Genomic DNA, 26,889 nt, shown 5'->3' with positions numbered 1-26,889 from the left:
TAAATCAGGCTCCGAATAGTCATTTCCTCTCTGCTATGGCTCTATAAAGTGGATTCATTTATGAGCGTGCACTACCCGAAAAGAAGGTTTCCATATTCATTAACATTCTCCCTCATGGTTCTGGCTTTTTATCCCACTGGACCATGCGGAAGGGTGTCCAAGAGAGGCAGGTTTTGGAAATCTGCTCTGTGATCCCTGCCTGGTTTTGTGTCCAATTTAATGAGGAATCACCGCTTGGGTATCTCAGGATGCTCAGGGTCTCTTTGGCTCTGGCCCCCCTCGCACCCAGTTTGGAGACATCAGCACTTTTGGGATGGATCCAGCCCTAGAACTGCCCCACATCACCCCAGCCTCTCTCCCACAGGATTTGGGGATCCCATTAAGCAGGAGAGTGGGATCTGTGAACCAGCCCCTCTTAGGAGGACACCCAACACCCCGGGACCCCACCGGCTGCTTTTTGACCCTCTGAAGTGTCCCTGTCCCCCTGCTGCCTCTCCACTCCCATCACCCCATCCTCTGACACCCCCCAGAACGCAGCATTTTGGGTGCAGCACCTCCGTGCCCGGCCAGCTCCCGATTTTCCCCGGGGATGCTCCCGGTGGGAGCGGCTGCGGGAGCAGCTCGGAGCCGGCACGTTCAGCTCCAGCTGACGAATCCTTGAGTCACCGAGGGCAGCTTCGGCGAGGCACAAAGGAATTAAACCCATTTAAAACCCAGCCGGGTGTTCAAACAAGTTTATCCTCTTTGTGACGGCTCGAGGGGAATGCGGAGGGCTCCGCAAAGGTTCCGGCAGCCAGGCGGGTGTTCGGGGCTCCTGGGCAGAGGTGACATTCAGTGCCTGCATTTGGGACCCCAGGAGCTGCTGCCTTCAGCCAGCCCAGCCCAAGGCTGCAATTCCCTGCCCTGTGCCGGGATCAGCCTCATCCCGCCCTTCTCCCCTCCCGCCTGCTGCACCTCGGGGCTTTGGCTGGGATTTCTGATTTTCCTGCAGCAGCTGTCGAACATTTGGTCGCTGTTTGGGAACAGGAATGAAGGCACTCCGCAAAAAGCAGGGACCCTCCGGAGCTGCTGCTGGCACAGCCCCACAGCCTGGCATCCCAAAATATTCCTGCTGCTCCAGGTGCCGTCTTCAGGGGGATTCAGCCATCCATCTGCTGCTTGTGCCTGCCCTGGAGCATTTCTGTATCCCAGCAGGGCTGTGGATGCCCGACGGCTCCAGGAATGAGCCCAGCAGCAGCACCAGGACATGGATTTGCCTTTCCTCACTCCTTGTCCCACTGACCGCGCTGGAATAAGGTGAAGCAGGGGTTTGTCCCCACAGGAACAGCTGATTTCACGACTGGAGTCAATCCAGGGGTGTTTCGCCTCTCTGTGTGCGCCGGGGTGTTTTCCTTGCTGGGAGCTGCTGGGACTGCCCATAAATCCACCCTCAGCAGCAACTGTGTCACAGATGTCCCAGGACATGAATTTTTTCTCCGGTTTTAGTGCTGGTGTAAAGCTAAATTATGGTCGTTGTCAGCATTAGCAAAAACCACCATCCCCATCCTGCCTGTAAAGCACAGCAGCGGTGCCTGGGGGCTGGCAGAGATGGAGGAGAGCTGAGGCAGCTCCTGTTTTCTGGGAATTGCAGGTTTTTGTGGAGCTGGGACTGCTGCTGGTGATTTTGCCGTGGTCAAAGCCACTCCAGAATGATGGCAGGAGTGGCAGTGCAGGCACCCCAAACTCTTCCCCATCCCTCCACCTCCCTCTGGAATGAGGGCTGCACACTCAGATCCCGCTCAGGGCCCATGGAGAGGAAGGTGAGGATGCCTTTGAGCTCAATGCAACCCAAAAAACCACCTGGCACTGCCCAGGTTTTCCAGGGACACCTTGGGAGGCACCAGAACTTGGCACCTGAGTGGATGCAGAGCTCCAGCCCTTCCCAGGACACCGCTCAGCACCGACTCTGGAGAAGCAGGAAAGTTTCACACCTTTGTAAAACGCCATTCAAAAAGGAAATGAGCAGCCAGCAGCTGTAATTGAGATGGATGAAAGGGTGGCTGCATCCCCCAAAGCGTTCCAGGCACCAGACTCGAGAGGAATATGAAGTGCTGCTGCTCTCCAAAGATCGCCACGCTGCCGCTGAATTATTAATGAGCAGGGATGATTTCATATTTAATCTAAAGACTATTAATTACACTGCGGAAGAGCAACACACCATCCTGAGAGCCCCTCTCGCCAACTGAATAATTTAGTGGTGCCCCATATTTTACCTCAATGTCAGGGCGAGCGAGGAGACCCCTCCTGCCTGAGCAGACAGTGGTGGCCCAAGGGATGGTGTTGGGGGCCCACCCCAACCTGTGAGCCCCCCCAGCTTGGGCACAGAGGGATTATTTAGGGTCCCTTGGGGCTCGGGGCACTGCTGCCCCTCTGTCCCAGCCTCACTCAGAGCCCAGCAGCAGCCCCAGCTGTGGGAACACTGAAGACAGATGTTTATTTGTCCAGGATTATTTGCTGATCACTGCTACAGTGATCCAAGATGATCATTAAAAAGTGAAATGGGCTGTTTAATAATGATGCTGGGAGAACGCAGTGTGCCTCGCATTACGAGGGTGTTTAAGCATGAGCCCAATTAAGTCCCTCACATCCCTGCAGAATTACCCCAGTTGTGCAAACTATTAGGCAAACTCCAGGCTCCTCGTACTCACAGGCAATCCTGGAGCCTGGCACCCTGCTAGAGACCCATTTCTGTCCTGAAGCTAAATTAAAATCCTATTGTGCCAGCACTGCTAATATTTCCTGCTCTTGTTTCCAACAATTAAATTGTGACATTCTGCCAAAACATACAAGGGAACGAGAAAATGCTCTTGATCAGCTGGAAAGAGAAGGAAATTCCTCCCAGCTGCCTCCTGCCACCCAGATGCCACGGTGACAGTCTCAGGTTAAGCAGCACCTGATGGATGAGGGAGTGGCTGGTGGAGGTGGGGATCCATCGTTCTCTGTGGGAAGTGGGGCTTTGGGATTTCAGATACGAAACTAAAAGGTTTTTCCTCTCATTTCAAGGGAGAAATGTGGGAACTGTATCAACGCAGCGCCAAAAAGGAGAACGCTGATGTACTGGGTTTGTGTGGCAAGGGTTTGGGGAGGGAGAGTTACAAGGGTGGCAGTGATGGAGCAGCTTTGGTGGCACCTGGAGCCCAGCTGGGGTCACCCCACCACAGCTGCTGCTGAGGAAGGACTTGAGGGACAATTCCCAGCCCTGCTGTGTCCCCAGCACCACCAGTGGCCTGATCCTGCCACCCTTCTCGCACAGACACCGCACATCCTTTTAAATATCCTCCTGAATTCTAATCCTCTTTTCCCCCTTGATCTGCTCTCCCCAGGGCTCCTCGGGGAGGGCACAGCTTTTTCCCTGCCCCACAGCACCTGCAGACCCCTCGAGTGACCCCACAGTGCCCTCAGAGTGATGTCCCTCTGCTTGGGGTGGGCAGGAAAGAGCTGGTGGGGACCCCAAGGGTGTTGGGGACGCTACTTTGGGACAAGGAGGGACTGCAGAGCTGTGGCGAGATCAAGTTAACTGGCAGAGGAGAAAGAGGAGGAGAAAAAAGAAAAGCTGTTTAAGAAAGAAATGACTGTTTGGTCATGGCTTACGAGTTGATACTTAGAAATTCCATGAATTTTAAAATAAAGACATCGTGAGATTTGAACTTTCTTTTGAATACTCACAAACTGCAGTGCCTAATACCTTCCCTGGCCATTAAGGAGCTGTGCTGGGAAGCAGAGAGAGCTAAGTACTACACTGATAGAGCAGTTAAACACCGTAATGGAATTGTGTTTGGAGAGGCTGCAAAGCCAGGTAGAGAGCCCATACATAAACAAGGCCATTACCAGCCAGGGTAAGTGGTGATAGAATTTCATGAATATCCCCACAAAAAGCTTTGTATATTTATAACAACCTGCAGAGTCGTTTTGAACACAGTCGGGGGCCTTTCAGAGTGACTCTGGAGTTAAATTGTACAATAGATCTGTGTCCCTGCTTGGGGATAGCAGCTCCAGGAAAAGCTGGATGGGCAGAGGGATCCCTGACCCTGACTGGGAACCCTCCTGGGGTGCTGCAGTTCCTGAAGCAGTGCTGGTAATTTGGTAGTTTCCACCCACAAAATCCTCCAGTTTCCAGCTTGAAACACCCTTTTCACAAGGGTTTTTAGGATGATTTTCTGTTTGCAGGGCAAGGGAAAGAGAAGGGTGCTGCTTTCTCAGCAGCAGGGATGGAAAAGGGAGCAGGAGGAGTGGCTGCTTCTCTGCTGGATGATTGGAGAAGTCGCCAAAGGGCAAGAGACAGAAGTTTCCACGTCTCAGGAAAAGGAGAAATAAATGTGGGAGCCATCAGACCCAAAAGATCAGGACAGGGCTCTGAAAGAGCTGCACAGAGAAGACTCAGAGCTCAGTGGGGAGCAGGGGCACAGCTGAGACCCCAAACTGGGGCTGTGGGGCACAGACTGGTCCTGCTGCTGCTTTGCTGATGATCCTACATCAATCCCACAACATCCCTGGAACAGCCTGTCCAACACAAGCAGATGACATGTGTGCTGCCAGAGCCCCAAAACCTCTCCACAGGAAACCCACACTCTCTGCAGCTGGAGAACAGCAAAGCAAACTCGTGAGCGTGCTCATTACTTTAATTCAAATAAATAGGTGCTTTCAACTCCGGAAAAAAACTTTGCTCTGCAACTCTTGCAAAACCTGAACCCAAGTGATAGGCACAGCTCGGGCACGAGCAGTAATAAAATGCTAATTGCGATTCATAAATTACTTTGGGATGCCTGGGAATGTTGAAGCTCCTGGATGAAGTGTAGCGTTCAATTTATCCTGTGCACGCTGCCGACAGTGCTGCCAGCCTCCTTCTTGTCCCCCTGTGTTGTTTTGTCATCTCTGTACTATCACCAATTCATCACAAAGGCAACTGAACTCGCCGATGTCCACCCACCGGGTGACTTTGTCTTCGCTACTCTATGACTTCTAAATTAAATTGTCAAAACACATTACTGAGAAAAATATCGTGAAGGGGAAGTTCTTCACCCTTTTCTCCCAGCTGAAGAGAGAATGGGTTTGATTTGGAGAAAACATGTCTGCTTCATTATCCCTCCCGTTATCATATTTCTTCCCTCGGCAGCAGCAGAAGAGTCGATACACAAGTCTTGGATGACATGATGGAGCATCCCACAGGAGTTGTCTTGATAAATTCTGAGATTGCCCAGGAAAAGCTGGGGTGGGTGTGTGTGTGTGTGGGGGGGGGGGGGGGTGTGCGTGTGATTTTCACTCTCTTTTATTCCTCCCACTCTCAGACAATTTAAAAGAGATTACGGGGTTTGCTGGTGTGGATTCCCCTGAGCTGGATGTTCCCACTCTGCCAGCACTGGTTGGTTTGGAATCAGCTCCTTGGAGTCTTTGCAAGAGAAGAAATGAACCCAGGAATGGGACTGGGGAGGCACAGGGCTCCCACACCTCTGCTCCTTCAATCCCAGAATGGGTTGGGTAGGGAGGGACCTTAAAACTCACCCCATCCCACCCCTGCCGTGGGCAGAGACACCTCCCACTGCCCCAGGGTGCTCCAAGCCCCATCCAACCTGGCCTTGGACACTTCCAGGGGTTGGACAACTTGTGCCAGGGTCTCCCCACCCTCACAGAGAAGGATTCCTTCCTCAAATCCCATCTAACCCTGGTCTGTCTGAAGCCATTCCCCCTTGTCCTGGCACTCCACCCCAGTGAAAAGTCTCTTTTTGTGTTCCTTGTCCCCTGGTATTTTGTTTACTGCAGGAATCAACACTAGTATTGAGATGCTCCCTACTATTTCCCTGCACTGCAGGGGGTGTTTGAGTGCTGTGGGTTCTGTCCCTTCTCCCCTGGCTCTGCTGTCCCCCCAAAACTGGAGTAGAACCCAGGCCAAGGTTGGGTAGCAGGGATGGATCCTGCTGCTGGATGCAGCCACAGGAAATCATTGCCCTGGGGATGTGAAACAGCAGGAGCCTTTCCTCGAAGGGCTGCTCCTCAATTCCCCTGTTCTCATTCCCACGTTGGTCTCTGGGCATAATGGATCAGCCATAAAAATCAAGTTACACATTGTGCACTCATTCTTTTGGCTTTGGACAATATCAACCTAATAGACACATATTGTTTATTTATTCTTCTGTAGAGCAAGGCAAGGAGGCAGTGCCCAATGTTTAGATGGGGTATTTTTAAATGCTCCCATTCCCTGGGCCCTTATGATGTATTAGCCATCAGTAGTCAAATTGCCTCGTATTTGCAATTTTATGGGTTCATTTTATCAAGCACACAGGAGCTGCATTCAAAGCACGGAAATAAAGTATTCCACTTTTGTTAGGCAAGCGCTGCTTCAATGCAAGAGATGGCCAGAAAGCAGAAATCTCTTTTTATTTCCTTGCCTCTGCTCCAGATTCATCTCCAGATATTGCTTCTCCTTTGCAGCAGCAACTGCTGAGAGTCCCTTTATGGCTGTGGGAGGTCCTGTGCACACCAAGAGCTCCACACCACTGGATTTATCCTGCTGGGAGATCACTCCCTGCTCCCTGGCTGGTTTAAAATAATTCCCAGCAAAGCCTTATCCTGGTTGTCCCCAACTCCAGTGGCACCTTCCTGAGCCAGTCCCAGACTTCAGCTCCCTTTGTGGAGCAGGGAAAAGTTGCAGGGAACAAAACCACCGGGGATCAGAAGGAAAGAGAAGATTTCAGAGTGGATTTGGTGGATAGGATGTGCTCAGCCTATCACAAGGACTTGGGGTCACCCCATTGCCACCCTGGGGACCTGCACTGTCCCCTCCTGCCAGCCCAGGAGCTCCAGGACTGAGTTTTTGGCAGGGAGACTGGCGTGGTTATTCCCAAAGGGAGCTGCTGCTGGAGGAAGAGAGTTTGCAGAGCAGGAATTTGCTCCCTCTCGTGGGCTCTGGGGCTGGAGGCTGAGCTCGGCACAGCAGAAAGGGATGGGATTGCTTGGCACGTTGGAAAATGGGATGGGGAATGTCCTGTTTGAGCTCTGGGAGCTCCTGGTCCAGCACTGCCCTGGCTTGAGGCTTCATGCAACAGCACTTGACAGCACCAAATTAACTCTGCTTTTTAATAGGGTCGAGTTTTGGCTCTGCAGAGCTCTCAGCTCCTCCTCACACAACACTTTATTGCCTTTATTGTCTCCGGGCCTGATTCCATCAGGATTTATTTCTGCTTTCAGCTGCTGTTTAAGCAGCTCCATACCCCGTGTGCAGCACGGGCGTTGCAGGGCTCAGTCTCAGGGATGAATATACCACAGATTCCTCTTCTTTTCAGAACAAGAACAGCTCCATTTCATAAAACCATAAAACCCCAGCAGCTGCAGCGCCCTTTTTCTTGCATTTCAAGGTGCATTTAACACTTAAAAAAAAACCCCTACAGCATGTCAGGCTGCAGGGAAGAGTGGGAAAACAGTCAGAGCATGTGTGGTGTGCAAAGGGAGCACGGCCAGCTCTTTCCAGTGGGCTTTACTGGGATTTTTGTTGTTGCTGGGCACAGACAGATCCTGGTGCTCCCTGTAGATGCTTTGCAGAATTCCCAGTGCAGCACAACTGGGACAGATGTGACACAACTGGGACAGATGTGTTTTGGGGCTCTCAGAACCCCAAAATGCCTCCACCAGAAGAGCCACTTCTGGAGGGGATTTATGGTTTTTAATTTAAATAAACAGGTACTTTAAACTCGCGAAAATTTTGTTCTGCAACGCTTGCTAAACCCGAACCCAAGAGATCGGCGCAGCTCGGGCACGAGCCGTAGGAAATAACACGGCGAAAGTTTTAATAATTAAAAAAAAAAAAAAAAAAAAAAGAAAGAAATCACTGTCCCTCCCGCTGGCCGGGAATCGAACCCCACTGGGAAGGACGGGAGCGGGCGGGGAAGCGGCGGCCCGCGGGCTCCCTCTAAAGGCCCGCGGGGGAACGCCCGCTGTCCCCGGCCTCTCCATCCCGGCCCGCTGGGGACAGCAGCGCCGCCCCGGTGTCTCCCGGTGTCCCCGGAGTGTCCGCGACCCCTCAGCCCTGCCCGGGCCGCCACAGGGACCCCCCGAGCCCCCCCCCCCCCGGGACGGAACTACAACTCCCGGCATGCACCGGGCAGCGCCGCAGTCCCGGCGCGCACCGAGAGCCCGCGATCCCACAATGCATCGGTGCAATTCCTTGTTAACTGCGGCGCAGAGGAGCCGTTGGTAAACTGTCTTAAACGTCGTTAAACGTCACTAAGTGTCATTAATCGTTTATTGAAGGTTTATTAAAGATTCATTAAAGATTGAAAGCCTCAACTGCCCGCCTAGGGGCGCGAAGGGGGGGGGGTGTTCTACGCCTTCACTTCCGGAGGAACCCACGGTGGTAAGAACTACATCTCCCACCATGCACCCGCCAATGCTCAGCACTTCCGTTTCCGGCCGCGGCGGGAGCGCCGCCGTGTCCCCAGAGGGACGGCGGGGCCGGGCTGGTGACACCGGCGGTGACATCGGGCAGGGCCGGGCCGGGTACAGCCAGCGCCGCGCTCCCCGCGCCGCCCGGGCCGGCCCGCCGCTCCCCCGGGCCGGGCGGGGTCACCTTCATGGGCGGGCGGGAGCGCGCGGCGCTGCCCGCGGCCTGGTGAGGCGGAGGCGGAGCGGCGGCACCGGCACCGGGGGCGATGTTCGTGCAGGAGGAGAAGATCTTTGCGGGGAAGGTGCTGAGGCTCCATGTGTGCACCATGGAGGGCGCCGAGTGGCTGGAGGAGGTGCCCGAGGACACCACGGTGGAGAAGCTCAAAGAGCGGTGCCTGAAGCACGTAAGGAGCGGGGACCGGGCTGAGCCCAAAACTCTGCGGGGCTGGGGCTGGAAATCAACAGGGACCGAGGGAACGACTGGAATTAACAGTCCGGGAGAAAGGAAAGCTGTCCCGTGAGGAAAAACTGGTTTTCCAACGCCCTGTAGATGGCTTTAAGTAGAGGGAGAAAAAAATCAGCTCGGGTGAACAGGTGGCTTTGTGTCCTGGTTTGCTTCCCCCCCCGAATGACGTGACACTGTTCCATATGGAAATAAAACCCCCTTTTGGAGATTTTTTTGTACGTTGATCAAGGAGGATTTGGGCAGACATCACTTGGTAATGTTTTGGTTCTGGAGTTTGGCGTGTGTTTTGCGGCGGTGTCAGAGATCCCCAGCTCCTGCCCGTGCTGTGTGAAGTGCTGGGTGTGAGCTGGATTCTAGCATGGCTTGTTTCTGTGTCTGAGCAAAGAAGGAACGTGGGAACTGAGGAGGAGAAATTACCTGTTACGTTAAAATCTTACTGCAGCCTCACCCTGCGCTGGCACTGGAACCACCGAGGTATTTTTTGGGGGGAGGGAGATCAAAGCCTTTCTAACGCTTTCCCTGTGCTATAAGCAACAAGATCTTGATGGAGGTGGCCAAGGAATCATTCACTTGTCCCTGTGTGGAAGGGAGAAGGTGCCTAGGCTGTGGGGGCAGAGCAGAGGCTCTCTGGTGTGGCAGAGCTGGTTCTTTCAGAGCCCCTGGGCTGAGTTTGGAAGCTCAGCCACAGCTGGGTTTTGCTGTCGTGATTGACAACAGCAGCGTGTGACATGGTGACCCGTGGCCAGGAGCCTGGGGCCAGCACAGCCTGGCCTGGCAGCTGCACTCCTGACCTGCTGCATTTCTTCCTGAGGGACGTGGAACTCTGGAGCTGGGAAAAGCTGGAGCCTCAGCTCCTCTCTCTGGGAGCACAATTCACTAAATCGCATTTAATGTGTCGGGGTTTGTCTTTAAAGTCTTGCAAAGACTTTTACATAAAACCTCTGCAACAGGAGAGCCCTGTAATTTGTAACTGCTTAACTCACGTTTGAAGGGTTAAAGGTTTTATTTCCTGGTTGAAATAAAATTGCCCAGGAACCATTCCAGTACCTGAAGGGAGCTGATAGGAAACAGATAAAGAGATGGAGTTTTACAGGACGAGGGGGAGTGGCTTCACACTGACAGACAGCAGGTTTGGAGACAATTTGATAAATCAGGATGATATTTGATTTCAATCTCTGCTGCTTTGTACAAAAGTCCATCCTGGGGTGGATTTCCACAACCACATGGACAATAAATAGTTTTGTGGAGGGGGAAACTAGACTGGAAAAATCGTGGCTCCTCCTCGTGGACTAAATCTTGATAAGACCTTGAGATAATTTTTGCAGCCACCACTTCCAAGAGACTGATGATTACATTCTTGAATGTCTCTGAAATCATTCTTTTGGGAAGCAGAGGGAGATGTTTGTAACAGGTTGCATCTGGGGAAGTGGCCACTTTTCCTCCACAACCTTCTTGTTGTCTTTATTTCCTCCAAATTTGATGTTTTGGGGTCTTTTGTTAGGCAGAGAAATAAACCTCTCCCACTGTTTTTTCCCCTTACTGTAACATTTGTTTAATGGTCAGATAGTTTAAGCCACCCAAGTTCAATAGGAGGGAGTGTCAGGACTATTTTCAAATGTTTCTGTTATTAAAAGCAAACAAAAAAAAAGTTTTTGTATTTTAAAACAAACAAAGCCTTGTGGTTTACCAGGATTCAGAGCTTTGCAAGAGGTGTTTGGCTTAGGATTTCAGCAGTTGCTCAGGTACCTGTGACCAATGTTTGTCCCTTGCCAGGCAGAGCAGCCTTCTGGGAACTCCAGAATTAAAAAGAAAAGGTGAGAATGAGTAAAGGCATTGCTGATCAGGTGCTTTTTCTATTTCCAGGGCATTTAAAATGTGAAGATAAGCCAAGTGTTTCACTCAGCAGCCTCTTTGGTGTCTGTAGTGCCCCTGTCTGCCCTGTTATTCTCTGCAGTTGTTACTAAAGTGGTTGGAAGAACAAGAAATAAGAATTGGTGTCCATATAACTTTAATTTTTATTTTTTGCTTAAGCTTTTAACCAATCAGTTTCATGATTAATTACTGCTCACGTTAATTATGTGATTATAATTGCATACTCTGGGGGAGATGGAAATAGGTCTGTGTGTCCACCCCAAACACAGCTCCCAGCTGCCCTTTTCAGCTTCTCTTACCCTCAGGATCTGTAACAGGAATATTGTGAGCTTGTTTGCAGAGATGTTCCCCTGATGTACCCAGGCATTTTGGACACTTTATCAGATCCATTACAGGAGGTGCTCCCAGCTGTTAATGTGTTCTTTGGCCTTGGTTCAGCACTTCATGAGCTGCAGGCTCCCTGAGAAGCTCCTGTTAGACAAAGCAGGACTCAGATATTCTCACCTCAATCTCAGTGAGGCATCAGAACCAAGCCCAGGTTCAGCTGAGGGGCTGGAATCAGTGTTGGGAACAAGAGTGTTTTGTTTGGAGGAACAGCAGAGAGCTGAGCTTTCCATCAGCTGCAGGAAAGGTGATGATGGATTCAAAAGGCTCCTTTGCAGGAGGCTGGTGTTGAACAGCACTAAATGCTTCACTAAAATCAGGGAAATCACTGGGATTTCTGGGAATGGCTCTTGCACAAAAGGTGAACACTCTCTTCTGCAGACATGGTGGAAGTGGCTTGGTAGAAACATTTAGAAGTGCCATTGAAAGCTGTTTGCTGTGAGCAGAGCAGGCAAGGTCAGCATGAAGTGTCCTGTTTTGTGGTGAGAAGAGCAGCAGCAATTTCAGGTTGTTATTTCTAATCTTGCCTTTCTGGAATTGCAAGCACTTTGCTTTCTTTTTTGCACTCAAACAAATTGGAAGCCTCTAGATGCACTGATGGAATAATATCCCTGAAATCTCTCACTGTGCATCAGAAGCCACTCTGGTGTAAGGAGGAGGCAGCTCAAGGCCTGTGTGAGCACTCTTTTTAAGGATTTGAGCTGATTTCCAGGTGAATTTACTGACATGCAATTTAGAATTGCAATAAGGGAATGAGCACCAAAAAAAAAATCCATTGTATTCTGATTATTTATGGTTGGGAGGAAGAGCTGTGAATGGAACTTTAGTTCAGCCCTTTTAGCAGGGGAGCCCTTACCCAGGTTAGGGCTCCAGCAGCCAAATCTGGTGGTTTCAGCTTGAAACAAGGTGCAGAAACTGCCCAGTTTAAGGTCAGATAAACCAGAATCACTGCTGGCAGTGCCTTGTTTACTCTGAGAGTAAATAATAGTTATGAGGTGAGGCAGGGAGTCTGTCCTGTTTGGACACTCCAAATGAGAACGTGCAGCATTCCAGCCTTCCCTCCTGTAAAACACTGCTGCTCTTGGTGGATTTGCATTTTTATTTTGTGAAACCAGTTTCTGAGGGACCTCACTGATTGGATTTAACACAGCAGAGCGCCCTGGAGCATCCTTGCTTTGCTCCACATCTCCAACACTTCCAGAATTTAGTGTGAGAGAGATGTCCTGAGAAAATCCACTCACACAGGCACGAATCCAGCTTCATTTTCTTTAATAAAATGCTTTATGTGCACTAACCTCTGGCTTAAGCTCTTGAGAAGCCAGGAAATGATGCACAGTTTGTATGTGGAGAGCCCTGAGTGCCAAGTGGTTCACGAGGAGCCTCATTTCTGTGTTCTGATCTGCAGTATTTATTGTGTCCTGCAGTGTGTTCCTGGGAGCCTGGAGGATCCCAAAACTGTGACACATCATAAGCTGATCCATGCTACTTCTGAGAAGGTGCTGACAGACACAAAAACAGTGTTGGAGGAGAACATTCAGGACAGAGGTGAGATTGTCTGGGTTTGAATCCTGTCAGTCTGGAAGGAGAAGCTTGGGTTTATCTGGCAAATTCTGAACATTTTTAGGATGTTCTCTCTGCTTCGACATAGGAAGCTAAATAAATGGAACTAATCCAAAATCCATCCCCAGGAACAGTTGAATTTGAGGGGTGTCTTGCAGGAGCTGCTCTCCCAGACTCTCTAACCTGTGGCAGTGTCCTTCTCTCACAGATGTGTTGCTGCTGGTCAAGAAGCGTGCACCAGCTCTGCTCCCCAAGATGGCAGATGTGGTTGCAGAGGAGAAGGTGAGCCTGAAACACTTTGGATTAACTGCTCCACTGATGATGTGTGGAAGGGTGATGTACTCTCCTTGGAGAGGCAGATGCTGCCAGTTAAATTCTACAGGAATTGCTTCCTATTTCTTCCAAACTTAGAGGAAGCTGATTTTGCATTTTTTAACTGTCATTCTGAGAACATCTGCCTTAAAATAAAGCACACGGATACGCTCTGTGGAAATGTTATAGATTTCATCTTTGAACAAATGTCTAATAGCTAAAATAAAGTTCAGCAAGTGCCTTAGTTTGTTTGAAAACCCAAAAAAATATGTTGGCTTGCTGTCAGGTTGTCTTCTTCCTTTAGCTCTGTGTGGCTATCACCCTCTAACCAGCCTCAAGAGCTGGAATGTTGCCCCTCACTGTTTTATTTTATTTTATTGGAGTTGTTCCTGAGGGTCAGGATGGTGCTTATGTACATTGATGTATCACATAAACTCAGAGGCCTCCCAAGTTCTCTGGGATACATCGCTGTCCCTCTTTATGCTGGAATTTCCCTGCATGTTTAGGTGTAAGGACTGAGAGTGGGGCAGCCCAACAGGCCCAGTTGAGCTCCAGGACAACCCTGGAGCTGTCAATCCATGGCAGTGACAGAGCCCTGCTTGGTGTCTCGGGGAGGAATATGAAACTCTGTGCTGTGTTCTCTGTTCTGTGGCTCATGGGTTATGAAAGCTGCTCCTGTTGCCTTCCCTGCAGAGGAAGCAGGAGCAGAAAGCTCCTGACAAGGATGCCATCCTCAAAGCCACTGCCAACCTGCCTGCCCGCAGCGTGGACCGCACCGTGAGCCACCACAACATGAGGGATGTAAGTGCTGCATTTGTTTTAGCTCACACACCTATATCCAAACTGCCTGGTTTGTATTTATGCATTAATTGTTCTTTATGCAGTTCTCTTTTCTCTGTAGAGAAATTCGGGTGTCTGTAATGTGTATTAAATAGGTTAAGGTTTAGACACAGCTCATGGTAGTTAGTGAGAATAAAATACCATCTTAAATGACGATTTAAAATGTTTTGTTTGTGCTTAGAAAAAGCCTCAGAGCTTATTCAAGATCTGGCAAATGTGAAGTTATGGGGTTTTATTTCTTCAGTCTTAAATACTTCAGGGGCTTCCTGTGGTTTACTTCCTTTCCTTGACCACTGCCCATGGGGTGTGGTAGAAATGAAAGGACCTTTCTGCTCAGGAGCTTTTGCTTCCATGTAACACTTCACAGGAAGGTCCCAGGCCTCCTGAGAGACTAAACAATGAAAATAAAGCCCTAATAAAGCAACTTTGTGAACAGAGGGCCAGGCTGCTGCTGTGTTACTAACAATAGATACATTAAGATTCTCTGATGACTGGTAACTTCCTGTCTAAATGCTTTGACAGTTTCCTTTCTTGCAGTTCCAGACAGAACTCCGGAAGATTTTGGTGTCTCTCATAGAAGTTGCACAAAAATTGCTAGCACTGAACCCTGATGCAGTTGAACTATTTAAGAAGGCGAATGGTATGAACATATCTTTAGAGCTGCTAGTTCAATCTGGGAATTTGTTTTTGGAGCATAAGAATGGGCTCAGAGTGAAGTTCAGATACGGATGTGGCAGCAAAGCTGCTGAAAACTTTGTGGCAAAAAAAAAAAAGTGGATAAAAGTCATGGATATGGAAGGTCCCTTTGTGATGGGTGAGAAGTTCCATTTAAAAATTGTTAGTAGGGATGGTAAAGAATAGTTGAAAATTCACAAGGATGTAGTAAAATGAGGAGAAATGGTGGCTCTTGATCGGGTTGGTGGGAAATGTTCATCCCTGAGATCTGCTGTGGCCAGATCCAACTTAATTTCTAGAGAAACGCTTAATAGATCTTCAATGAGTCTCATATATTTAACTGTGTGGAAGTCCCATGGTCATGTGAGAGTTAGTGGCCTTTTGTTTGAGATCTTGAACACATCTGGACAAAGTCTTTGTCCTGGAAGAATCAATCTGAGCCAGAGCAAGCTGAGTGCAGCAAATTACATGATGAGGTGGCAAACTGGGGGGGGGCAGAAACAAAAGAAAGGATGGGAGAGAGAATGGGGGTTGAACTTAACACATGCCATTCCATTGACACAGGGGTTTATGTGAGCCTAGGGTGAGTCTGAGCTCTGTTTTGTTTGTGTGTGTGCAGCCATGCTGGATGAGGATGAGGAGGACAGGGTGGACGAGATCGCGCTGCGCCAGCTCACCGAGATGGGCTTCCCAGAGAGCAGAGCTGTCAAAGCCCTCAGGCTGAACCAGTGAGTGTTCCAGCCCCTTACTGCTCGTGCTTTAACACACATTTGCATCTTTTTTGTCTCCTTATATGGGTCAGTTCAGTCGAGGTTGGAGAAGGCATTGACTCCAAGAAGTGCTGCCAGTGGCACAGGCAAGGGTGATCAGGGCTTACAGAGGAAAGGGTAAACTTAGCCCATCCACATTAGCCTTTCAGCTGTAGAAATATACTTTGTGCTGATCTTTAAAAAATTCCAAGAATATTGTGAAGTCCAGAGAGCAACTGCAGTAAAATAGGAGGTTATGTAGTTCTTCTCATGCCCCAGGAAAAGCCAGCTGTACTACCTCACTCCTCAGAGGGCTTTGTTAAGCCATTCTTGAAAAATTTTGGTGATAGAGTCCACAACATAGTCCAGTCACAACTTTTCCAGTACCTCAGGAAGACTGTCCCCTGCTGTCCTGCAACTTCCATGTTGTAACAGAAAAGCCAAATAGGCAAAGGCTTTCCCTTCCATGAATATGCAATAATTCCTGTGTGTCAAATGGAATTACACATTCCTTGCACTAGCGTTATCTTTGCTTTTTCCTTTCTGTTGGGAGAGGTGACTGGGAGCTCTGAGGATCCCTTAGCTGGAGCAGTTGCACTGCACAGCAAGTGATGGTGTCACACCAGGGTGTTGCACTCCCTCTCCCTGAGGAACAGAGCTGTTGGCACCTGAGATGTGGCTCCAGTGCAAATTTAGATTGTGCTTTGTTGGCAGTTCTGTCCACAGTTGCAAACAGCCACAAAGCAGGTGCTGCAGAGAGTGAGGCGACTCCCTCAGAAATCCCTTTCAAAATCTTGAGTTACAGGTCCAAACTGGACTTGGAGCCTCTCTTTTCCCACATTCAGAGACGATTGTGAATGCTCAGAGAACTGAGGTGCTCTTGAGATCTGCTCCAACACTTTATTTATGAGTTTTCAGGTACTAATTAAGCTGCAGGTGCACCCACCATGGGAATTAATGAGTGCAGGTGTGGAGCACTGCTCTCCCATCTCACCGTGCTGTTCCCCTGTCTTTTCCAGCATGTCAGTGACCCAGGCCATGGAGTGGTTGATAGAACATGCTGATGACCCTGCTGTGGATGCTCCTCTGCCAGGTCAGGCTCCTGCAGAAGCCCCAGCTGAAGGTGCTGCCTCCTCTGCTGAGGCAGCTGCAGGTCCCAGCTCGGAGGAGGGCAGGGAAGAGGCCAAGGATGAGCTGACAGAAATCTTCAAGAAGATCCGGAGGAAAAGAGAGTTTCGTCCAGACCCAAGGGTGGGTGCTGCTTATCCCCTGTGGAATTGATGGGATTGGGAGGGATTTCATGGGAACCATGACATCCAAATAAATGTTTAGTTAGTAAATGAGATGGGACCTCTGGGTAGTTGGGTGTTGTGCTGGCTTGGCAGTATTTCAGTGGAGGTGTTGAGAGAGTGTTTAAATTCAGGGATTTTACTTCAGGAGTGTGTTAATGTCTGGAATAGCAGGATCTGTATGAAAGGCATTGTTACTTCTGCACCTGGAAACTCTCTGAGGGGACTGAAGGGAGCTCCAGAGCCCTGGCATTGCTGTTTTCTCTGCAGCCTGGGAAGGAAGGGTGGCAGGACAGGAGTAGATCCTTTGGCTGTAGAAAAGGCTGGATGGGGCTCAGAAAACCCTGGGCTAGTGCAAAGTGTCCCTGCTCCTGACAGGGAGTTGGAACTGGATGATATCTAAGGTCCCTTCCAACCCAAACCATTCCATGATTCTGTGGAAAGGACAGAAGAACATTGGTTTAGGGAGCAAGGAAAAGTACCACCAGCAGATTGAAGTCTTGCAGCAAGGACAGAAGTTGCCCCTTTTTCAGAACATAGCATTACCTGCAGTGGGAATGTGTTGCTCTCCCACTGGGGACACACCAGGAGGGGCTCTGTGACATCTGGCGCCTTGGGTTTACAACTGGCTGTTCTGAGATTTGGGTTGAGAGCTGCAAATGGATTTGGTGCATTTTCGAACCAGTGGAACATTTTTGTACCATTATCTGGGTGTGTTTAAGTACATCACACTCACCAGCAGTGTCGTGAATCTGGGAAGTGAAATTAAATGGGTTGAGTAGAGCCACAAATGCTCATGAAGGCTGATCCATCAGTGAGATGTGAGCAAGAGCTTTGTGACAGGAGAGGAGTTCCAAAATGAGGGTTTTATCCTCATTTTCCTTCTCTTTTCTACCCCAGGTACACTTGTTCTTTGCCTTGCATTCAGCTTCCAGTGTTGAGAGTTCACTCCTAAGATTTTTTTTCTTCTTCCATGATAAAGACACTTCTGATAGAGAATATTTGATAACTTTGCTGATAAAATTACTGAGTGCTCTGCCTAAGGAAATAATGAGAGGGTTTTATTTCACATAAAGCTGCACACAGAAGGTGAAGGGATATGATTACTTTCATTTCTGTTCTAAATGTGACATTAATTAAGCTGTGGGGCTCTGCTCTAGGCTGTCATTGCCCTGATGGAGATGGGATTTGATGAAAAGGAAGTGGTGGATGCACTCAGAGTGAACAACAACCAGCAAAACGCAGCCGTGAGTACAAAGTCCTTGCTGCTCCAAGGGTCTGTCCCACTGATGCTTCTCATCCTTCAGCTGGATCATGTTTTGATCTGTCATAAAGTCAACTCCTCCTGAAGATTCAGGAGCACAAATTCTGTGAATTCCAGTTCCTTGAAATTGGATACACAGCTGGAGTGACTACAAAGGGCTTGGACTCCTCAGAGGAGCTCGGGGTCTGTGAGGCTGAGGCTGGGTTTTCAAAAAGCTTTTGAGAAACTCCCTCACCACAGTCTGCAAAAGAGATTGTGCTGTCATGAGAAAGGAGAAGGTATTCCCAAGAATAACTGGAATAAATGATCAGGATAGATTCAAGCCATGCGTGGTGTAAATTAACATTCAACAGCAATGCTTCCACAGTTTCTGGAATCAGAAAACAGGATTTTTTCCCAAGATTGATTAGTCCCCTGCTATATGTTAAGGAAAATTTTGTGGACATACATATTAAGGAAAATTTCATGGACACAGCTGACAGGGAATTCTCTCTTCAGTGTCCAGTGCTGGCTACTGTTGGAGAGAGGATGTTGGGTTGGATGGTACAAATGGATGTGCGAAAAGAAATGTTCAGCTCAGGCTTTAACTGGGAGAGAGAAATTTTTAAAATGCCACATTAGCAAAACTTTTGAGTGGAGACACTTTGGTTCTAATGAAATCTGATGTGCCTGCTGATTTCTTTCAGTGTGAGTGGCTGCTGGGAGACAGAAAACCTTCTCCAGAGGACTTAGATAAGGGCATTGATACCAACAGCCCTCTCTTCCAAGCCATCTTAGAAAACCCAGTGGTACAATTAGGGCTCACCAACCCTAAAACTCTACTAGGTAAGTCCTGTGTGGGTTCCTGCTGGATTTGCCAGGAAATCAAAGCAGAGGTGATGATGACAGCCCCCCTTGGGGGATAGGGACAGCTCTGGAGCCTTTTCCTGCTGTTTGTTTGCTTCATCCTGCAGCTCAGCTGAGCCCAGAGCAGGCCTTGAAATTATTATCATTCCCCAGGATTGCACTTGGTGAACTCAGAGTTTTAATAGCTGCTGGCTGCAATGCTTTTGTGGATTTAGGAGACCTTTTGTGTCCTCCCTTTGGCCACGAGGAGAAAAATCAGGAATGTCTGTCTAGAACTCTGATTATTTCACAGAAAAAACAAGGCTGTCTCCTGCTGTGCAGCTCCCTGTGTGTGAGGGCTGATCACTGAGACAGAAGGGAACTTGTGGAAAAATACCCAAACAAGAATATTGAGCTAAGGCTTTGCCTATCAAAATGGAGATAAAATAGGAAAACACCCTTCCCCTTGCTTGGATTTGAGCTCTGTGGTAAAGTCTGTGTGCTCAGGGTCAGAAAGGCTGTGGGCACAGTGTGTGCCCAGCTGAGGAGCCTGACAGAGCCTCAAATCCCTGAGGAATTGCTCTTTTGGACAACACAGAACAATGGCTGGCTCTGTCATGAAGATATAAAAAGTTTTGCATTTAATCTTTGGCTTTGAAACTTATTTGAAGCAATGCTTTTTAAATAAAGGCTGTGTGCACAGCTCATTCAAGAGAGCCTTTAAAAATACTACTTTAAATGTAATTAGGAGAGTTTGCAAGCCTTTAAATAATTCAAGAGCAGAACCTTCCCACTCTTGATTTCTGAACAAATGGTCTCTTCATTTCCAACAGGGGTTCCACACTGCAGCTCAGAATATAAATAGAAAATGAAATGCCATTACAGGGGCTTGTGGAGCTCGGGTGAACATCAGAGAATGTATTCCTAATGATACATCTGCAAATTGCTTATGTAACGGGTTTTAATAATGAGGGATTGCTTTTAATGAGTTCCTTACAGAATATCAATAAATCTTTAGTTTTGAGCTTATGAATCTGTGTAAAAGAAAATAGTTCAAGTGCTGAAAGGGGAGATCTGGGTTTTATTTTGGGCTTTCCTGGAGGCAAGTTGCATGACCTTGAGCAAGGTATTAATGAGGAGCTTTTTAGAGGTGCTGGGCACTTCCAGCTCCCACTAATGGCACTTGAGCTTTGTGCACTGACACTCCTGGGAAAATTAACCCTGACCTTGGGCCAGGCTGTTACAACACTGACATTTTGGTGACTGTGCAGCTGCTTTTTTTGTCCCATTCTGTGATGACTGGCTCCAAATGTCCAGGAGCCCAGCTCAGTGCCTGTCAAAGGGCTTAAATCAGTGCCTGGCCCAGATCTGCAGCTCAGCTCTTGCAGTGGCTCTGTGGTTCCTTCACCACGAGTAGAAGAGTCAAAACTAGAAGCAGTAAAAGAAAACAACAAAAAGGCAAACAAGCAGCAAAGCTTATTGTAAAGACAGAATATTCATTAAATATTTGTACCACTGTCCCTGTTCAGAAATTGAGGTAATTTTTCTGCACACCCAACCTTTCCCCTTCTGCCTCCCTGACATCCCTGACTCTCCAGACACCAGGAAGGAGGAACAAGATGCTGCTTCCCTGGTGGCTTCAGGAGCCTCTATTAGAATACAAAGTGCTGAGATTTGGAGGCTTAAGGGGCTGCACTTGTGCTGGCTCTGTGCAGCCTTTGGCACATCTGCTGCTGCTTCTGCTGGCTTGATTTCCTCTCCAGAGGATCCCTGGGGCAGCCAAAGGACAGCACAGGGAACAGGCAAGGGGTGACTGTGCTTTCCATGAGCTGTCTTGGTTAAGTACCAGGGAGGAAAAGGATATTGGTGCAAGAAATCCAGTCTGGGATGTGGAAAAAGCTTTGATCAGAGGAGTGGAGCTGCAGGAGAGTGTTCAGGAATGGATAAATTTCATGGCACCATGCTGGAGACTGAGGCCTGGATACATTTGTTAAGGTTTTACCTTTTCAGCCTCATGTCCTTGAGGTTTTGTGGGCTGGCCTGTAATCCAGGCTGAGTATTTAATCACTGTCTGCAGTGAATTCAGTGCTGAGAAGGGAGGAAAGCACAAAGCCTGCAGCACCATCCAAGGCTGTGGACCCTTGGGAATGCACAGCTTGTATCCCCACCATTTCTGGGCACTGCCTTTGACCTGTAGCTATTTCTCATTGTCCTGCTGTTGAAACCTCCCAAACACTGAAGGACTAACTGTTGCAATCCCTATTTCTTGGCAGCCTTCGAGGACATGCTTGAAAACCCCTTGAACAGCACTCAGTGGATGAACGATCCCGAAACGGGGCCGGTGATGTTACAGATCTCCCGAATCTTCCAGACACTGAATCGCACGTAGAGGGAGCTGCCAGTGCACTGTGCCACTTCCCCCTGGCCCTCACCCCCCCTCCACCACCTCGGGAGGGTGCCTGGATGGTTGGGAAGGAGTGGATGGAAGGGAGGGAGGGAGGGAAGGGAGGAGATCCTGGCTGGAGGGGTCTCTCGCACGAGAGCTTTCATAGTTACGGCCAACAGGAGTGAGCTGCCTTGTGGATTTAGTGTTAGTGGAAGAGGTTTGAGGATTTCTTTATGTTTTCAGGTATTAGATTTAAAATAAAGTATATATATTAAAAAAAAAATAGGAAAAAGGTTTTGTGAAAACACTTCAGAATCTGGTTGTTGGAAAGAAATACTGCTCGTTCAAAAGGCCTGTGACAGTTTTCTGGCCAGTTTTGCTAGGATCTGGCTGGTGTTTACAAAAGGTCACTGACCACTAGCATAGGATATTAATCATCTCCATACAGTATTAATTTATGGCTCTTATCAAATTGCAAAACTGCTTTTTAAAAAATAAATAAATTGATTCTTACAAAATGTTTTTTGAAAAGCCCAGATCTTGGGAGAGCAAGCACATTTCTATCCAAGCTTGTTTATCTGGCATTCTAATTTAAGCAGAATCATTCAGAGGTGAAATTCTAATAAATAGCATTACTTTTTCCTATTTATTTGCTGCGTTAGTGTTGTTGCAGTCCCACTGGGGTTGTACTTGCAGGGTGTTCTCTGTCAGGTACCATAAAGGTGCAGGATCTCTTTAACCACAGAATTCACCACATCAAGACTTGGATTCCCAAGTGGCTGCAATTCCTAAGCTCACACTGCCATATCCCATTGCAAGGAGGGATATGTTCACACAGTGTTGTTTTTGGGGTTTTTTTCCCATTTTTATGTGCACAGTTTTGGCAAGGGGCTTGTGGGGTGGGGGTTTATTCTGTTTACAAAAAAAAAAAAGCTGAATTGCATGGATTGCTGGTGTTCTGTGAAGCAGCAGAACCACACAGTTTTTTATCTTGTTTAAGGTATTTAAAGCACGCTTGAAAATTGCTATTTTTTGAGTTAGAAGTGGGTTTTCTTTATACTTATTTTTACCATGGTCATACCAAGAATGTCAGGCTGGGTCTTTCCTATTTTGCCAGAAGACTGACTTGAGATTTCAGAGAGGAATTCTGAGCTATTAAGAATAGAACTCACTGTGAATATCCAGCTGGTGTTTATGACTGGGCTCTGCAGGTGTTGCTTTTTTAGCAGTCTGCTGAAAAAAAAAAAAATTTGGGGGGGGGGGGTTATTTTCAACTTAATGAAACATGATTGACATCTGTCATCATCCCTGCCATGCCTTGTGCTTCACAGCCCTGCAGGAAAGGCAGAAGAGGTAAATCTTGCAGAGAAACCAGGTGGACACCCTGTCCTTAAAGAGCACAAAGGTGTCCTGTCCAACAGGGAGATCCTGAGCAGCTCTGCAAGTCACCTCTGAGGTGTGGGAGGGATTTATGTGCACGTGGAGATTTTTTTGAACAAAAATGCAGCAAGATGCAACCCGAAACCCTACAACAAGTTTTGGCCTGAACTTGGCATCTGCTCTGTGCTGTTATGCAGCTGAGGCACTGAAGTTGCCAATTTCTCATAATTAATATGAAGGGTGGAGAAATCAAAACAGCCTGAGATTTTATCTTGTCTTACTATCCCAGGATTCTTTTATTATTTTTTTTTAATTTTGTAATTTCATATTAAGCTTTACAGTTGACGACTGCTGAAATATTTACTTCTACGTTTAGAAATTCCAAGCTTTATAGAGATGCTTCTTCTGTTCAAATTGGACAGTAAAACCATTTTTGTGGACTCTTGCTAAGAATAAACTGACAACATGACATGAAATTATAACCTTGTCCTGTAACTGAAGCCAGGAGTTTGATCCTGCACCCCAGTGAGCTCAGCACAGCTACTCATGAGTAGCTGTGACTGAATATTGTGGTCTTATGAAAAGTTTTGATTATTTAATCCATTTTTTTTTGCTTACTCCTGGAGCTTTTTGCCTATAATGATACCAGAAGACTCTTTTACTTGAAGCTCTTAATGTTAGAGAGAAATGTCCTACTCTACAGTCAGGATTCTGGTTAATATTCCTTTTAATGAGTGTTTTTAGAGAACAAAGTTGGGAAAAACTGCCCTGTAGTTTGGTGAGAGTTTTTTTGGCTTCAGAATGGATAAGGAGAGGTTCAGACTTAGCAAACAGATCCTTTGGTGCATTTCTGGGCCTTAAAGAATGTAAAGGCTTGGGAAATGCTGGGTTTGGTTTCAGGAGTCCTTGGTTGGACTGTGGAGCTCAGAGCTGCCTCCCTTGGAATGCCAGCACCCCTCAGTGCCACTGAACTGGTTATAAAGTGTGGGGAAAAGCATCTGTGAAACAAATTATCCTTATGTGAGTGAAGGTGAGAGTGCCAGGTTCAGCAGCAGCAGCTGGGAGACCGCAGGGATAAAGGAATTCTGCATTTTAGGATGCTGGGAGGCTTGAGAAGATGTGGCTGTTTCTGGATTTTGTTATTCCAGAGCTCAGCACTTCCACAGCTGAGGTGTTGTTTGGGATGGCTTTAACAAAGCCCTACTTGGCTTGTGAGAACTGAAGTTTGCAGTGGCCAAAAGTTGAAGGAGACCAGAATTTAGGAGGTGTGTTTGCAGCAAGGCACAGGAGTTGATTTAAACCCACCACAACCTCCTCTGAGGAATTGGAATTGATCAGGACATCAGTGGTGCTGGGCTGTGAATTACACCAGGGGCTGTGTCCCATCACCCCAGGGGTGGGATTGCTGCTTCATCCCAGAAGATGCAGTGGGGAGTTGAGTCCACTGTGCTTGAAAAGGCACAGATTGGCCCAGTTTTTAGAAAACCTGCAAAAACTGGGATGTCACCACTCTAGAGCCAGACCATGCAGCCATGGGGCACAAGGAATGTGTGTGGCTTTGCCTGGGGAGGAGCTGTCCTGTCCCTGCGTGCAGGACTGGGGGATCTGTGAGACATCCCTGAACACATGGGATAGATTTTTGTTAACTAAAACCAGCAGGTTTTGTGAGGAAGAACTGCTCCCAGCAGTGAGGATTTACAGGCTCAGGTCCTGTGCTTGCACCTCGGTTGTTCAAGTTCAAACTAGCACAGACATGTCAGAGTTAATTTTCTCTTAACGTGGTCAAGGGAATATTTGGAAGCCTGTGAGATGGAGCAGGGAGGAGATGGGGTGGTAGGTGACTAATTGTGTGATTCTTACAGTTCCTGCTTTTTGCCCCATTGGTAGCCAGACAATCTTGTACCTTTTGATGTTGCAGGTCTCTTGCAAGTAGCCAGCTATTTATTTAAATATATCTAGCTTATAATTGTATCATCAAAACACTGACATTTTTAATGGCAATGTATTATATGGAAGTTTGTTCTCAGGGCAGTATTTATACTCTCTTTTTAGGGAGATGCATTTAAAGGGATGTATTTGGGAAAAAAAAAAAAAAAAGGCCAGTGGCTACTTTACAGCTTGGTTGTTGTGACCTGTGAACCTGAGCTAGTGTAACTCTCCTGCTGAGCCTCTCTCCCTGGTCCAGTCCAAAGAATCTGCCATTCCTTCTCTCCTGGTGAGCAGGAACACAAGTCTTCCTTTAGGATTGCTGCATCCCTCCGTGGGAATGATCACACGGGATGACCCCGCTGAGTTTTGCACCATTTCAAGGACATTTGTGTTCTCCATGCAGCTGGAAAATTGACTTGCACAGTTCCCAAAGCAGCTATCAGGGCATTCCTCCTCTGGGAAGGTGTGAGGTTCTCTCCTGCACGAGTTCCAACACCTCCAGCTCGTGGCTGCTTCTTGGCAGCCCCTGTCGCAGACCTGACCCAAACCTTGACCCCCCCCACCTTTTCCTTCCTCCTCTCCTGGAACCAAACTTGCATTTCAGAGATTGATTTTCATATCCAAGCAGTTCTTTAGTGGTTTTTGAAATCCTTTTTTAGTTAGGACTGTTACAATTACATTATTTTTAGGTGTTCACACCAAAATGAGCATTGCACCAAACGAATGTATGGCAACGCTGTCAGCAAACATTGCCTGTGGGAGAGGCACAGGTTGCTGTGATCTCTGCTCCAGTGGCAAATTTCCCAAAGGCACAGGACAGCCAGTGTTTCATCCAAAGTAACCACCCCGGTTTTCTACTTTTAATAATAAATACCATTTTTATTAAAGAACAGAACAGCGGCGCTTTCAGCTGATGTTTCCATCCAGCTGAGAGTCCTGGAGCTTTGGGGCTGGAGATCCTTCCTGGATCCCCCTCTCTGGGACAGCTCCTGCTCAGAAGGATTTGTGCTGGCTGTGGCAGGGCAGTGGGAGGCAATCCCCACCTCCCTGCACGGGGTGTTAACGTCCACGTGAATGTTCTCATGGTGGTTTTCACCTCCATCCCAACATCCAGGTGTAGCAAAAGGGGTTTTTTTAAGGACTTCTTGCCCTAGATTTGAAGATTTTCAATGCAGATCCCGTTTGCAGCATGTGAACTTCAGTAAATGTAAATGCATTAAATTCTTACTGAATTTGGGTATAGTTTTATATCGTGCTCTGGGGAGAGGGAGGAAATTGGATCACGTTTTAAACGAAGCCCCACAAACCTAAGTTTCTCTGTTGCAGCAGGTAACAGAGGCCTGTAGAGATTTTTAATTTGCATATTTTTATCATGGCTTAATGAACTGTACACGAATGTGATTTGCTACCCAGCACTTCCCACGAGGCAGCACCAGTCAAATTACATTGCAAGGTACTGACTTCCCATTTTTTTCATTTCACCTGTGTATACAACAATTAGGTACCGCATAGATAACTTTGATCTGGCTCTGATGCCAGTGTGTGGCATGCACAGCTCTTCCTAAGGTGTAACATTACTTTTTCTGAAGCTTAAACTAGGGCAGACATCCCTGAGCCTGTGGAATTCAGGATTCATTCTGGCCATGCTCGTGTGGGTCACCGACCTCTCCCTGAGCAGGAAAACCAGCAGGATTTGCTCCCTGTAGAAATCCTCCAGGCCAAAAGCAAGGAATGCTGATAATTTGTGATCATTTTAAGCAGTTGCTGTTGTGTTCTGAAATATATTCCTGGAAGTCAGGGAGATGTTGGCAAAGCCAGACCTGTTCAGGCTGGAATTGTTTTGTGTGGAGATGTGGAACCCACAGCCAGGGCTGGAATGAATGCTGAGGCTTTAAACCTGCTCACACATAACCCCAGACACTGATGTTGTGTGTGCTGTACATTTATAATATATCTTCAAAATAAAGTTTTTTGATTTATTACAATGTGTTTGGAACCATCATTTGCAGGAGCAGCAAAGGTTTATGGATCCACGTTGTTCAGTGTTCCTTGTACCTGCAGGTTGCTGGAATTGTTTCTCAGAAATTGGGGTATGAGTGCTGGTCATACAGAGTTTGTGCAGGAAATCCTGCTTCAGCAGCTCGTTTTGCACCTGAAAGTAATTTGTCTGTTTTTCAGGAAAAGTTGCACTTGGGGAGATTCATTGCAAGGGCTTTGTGAAACACAATCTGGTGATCCCCTGGGATGTTCTGATGCTATTGAAGATGGATTTATCTTGACAGCTGTTGACTGACAAATGGAAGTCTTTTCTTTGCCAACAAGGGAACCCTCATTAAGGAAAACAGTTCCAGCAAGCAGCAGCTGGTGGGATGCAGCAACTTGCACCTGACGTAACCAAAATTCCCATCTGGCTGCCGTGGGAGACCTGGGAAGCACTTCCAAGCCTTGGCCCCCTCTGTGGATGCCTTGGAGGTGTAAATCTGGTTATCTTGATGGTGTAAATGTGTCAGATTATTTTTGTAAAGGAGAGGGAATCTCTGGAGTTC

The 26,889-nt window shown here is 47.8% G+C and overlaps 1 protein-coding gene across 2 annotated transcripts; it reads left to right on the top strand.

Moving 5' to 3' along the window:
• Positions 1 to 8,512: 8,512 nt before the first annotated feature.
• Positions 8,513 to 21,134, top strand: UBAC1 (UBA domain containing 1). Of its 2 annotated transcripts, none has more exons than XM_062505638.1 (10): positions 8,513 to 8,816; positions 12,559 to 12,679; positions 12,903 to 12,976; positions 13,700 to 13,807; positions 14,384 to 14,486; positions 15,141 to 15,249; positions 16,290 to 16,521; positions 17,720 to 17,806; positions 18,510 to 18,648; positions 20,922 to 21,134. In XM_062505638.1, the coding sequence occupies exons 1-10, from the start codon at positions 8,679 to 8,681 to the stop codon at positions 21,035 to 21,037; spliced, it is 1,227 nt and encodes a 408-aa protein (XP_062361622.1). In that variant the 5' UTR covers positions 8,513 to 8,678; the 3' UTR covers positions 21,038 to 21,134. The 2 variants fall into 2 exon arrangements, with proteins under 2 accessions (XP_062361622.1, XP_062361621.1); XM_062505637.1 differs by having other exon boundaries at positions 14,369 to 14,486.
• Positions 21,135 to 26,889: the final 5,755 nt, after the last annotated feature.

The sequence above is a fragment of the Cinclus cinclus genome, chromosome 19 (assembly GCF_963662255.1).
Source record: "Cinclus cinclus chromosome 19, bCinCin1.1, whole genome shotgun sequence".
Lineage (NCBI taxonomy): Eukaryota > Metazoa > Chordata > Aves > Passeriformes > Cinclidae > Cinclus > Cinclus cinclus.
The sequence above is the reverse complement of the archived record's forward strand: the minus strand, read 5'-3'. Positions and strand labels throughout refer to the sequence as shown.

Bases quoted from the DNA above. Each gene is read 5' to 3' on its own strand.
- UBAC1 (XM_062505637.1), top strand. From the start codon at position 8,679: ATGTTCGTGCAGGAGGAGAAGATCTTTGCGGGGAAGGTGCTGAGGCTC. The intron at 12,680-12,902 runs GTGAGATTGTCT...CTTCTCTCACAG, and splicing joins GGAGAACATTCAGGACAGAG to ATGTGTTGCTGCTGGTCAAG. The intron at 14,487-15,140 runs GTATGAACATAT...GTGTGTGTGCAG, and splicing joins ACTATTTAAGAAGGCGAATG to CCATGCTGGATGAGGATGAG.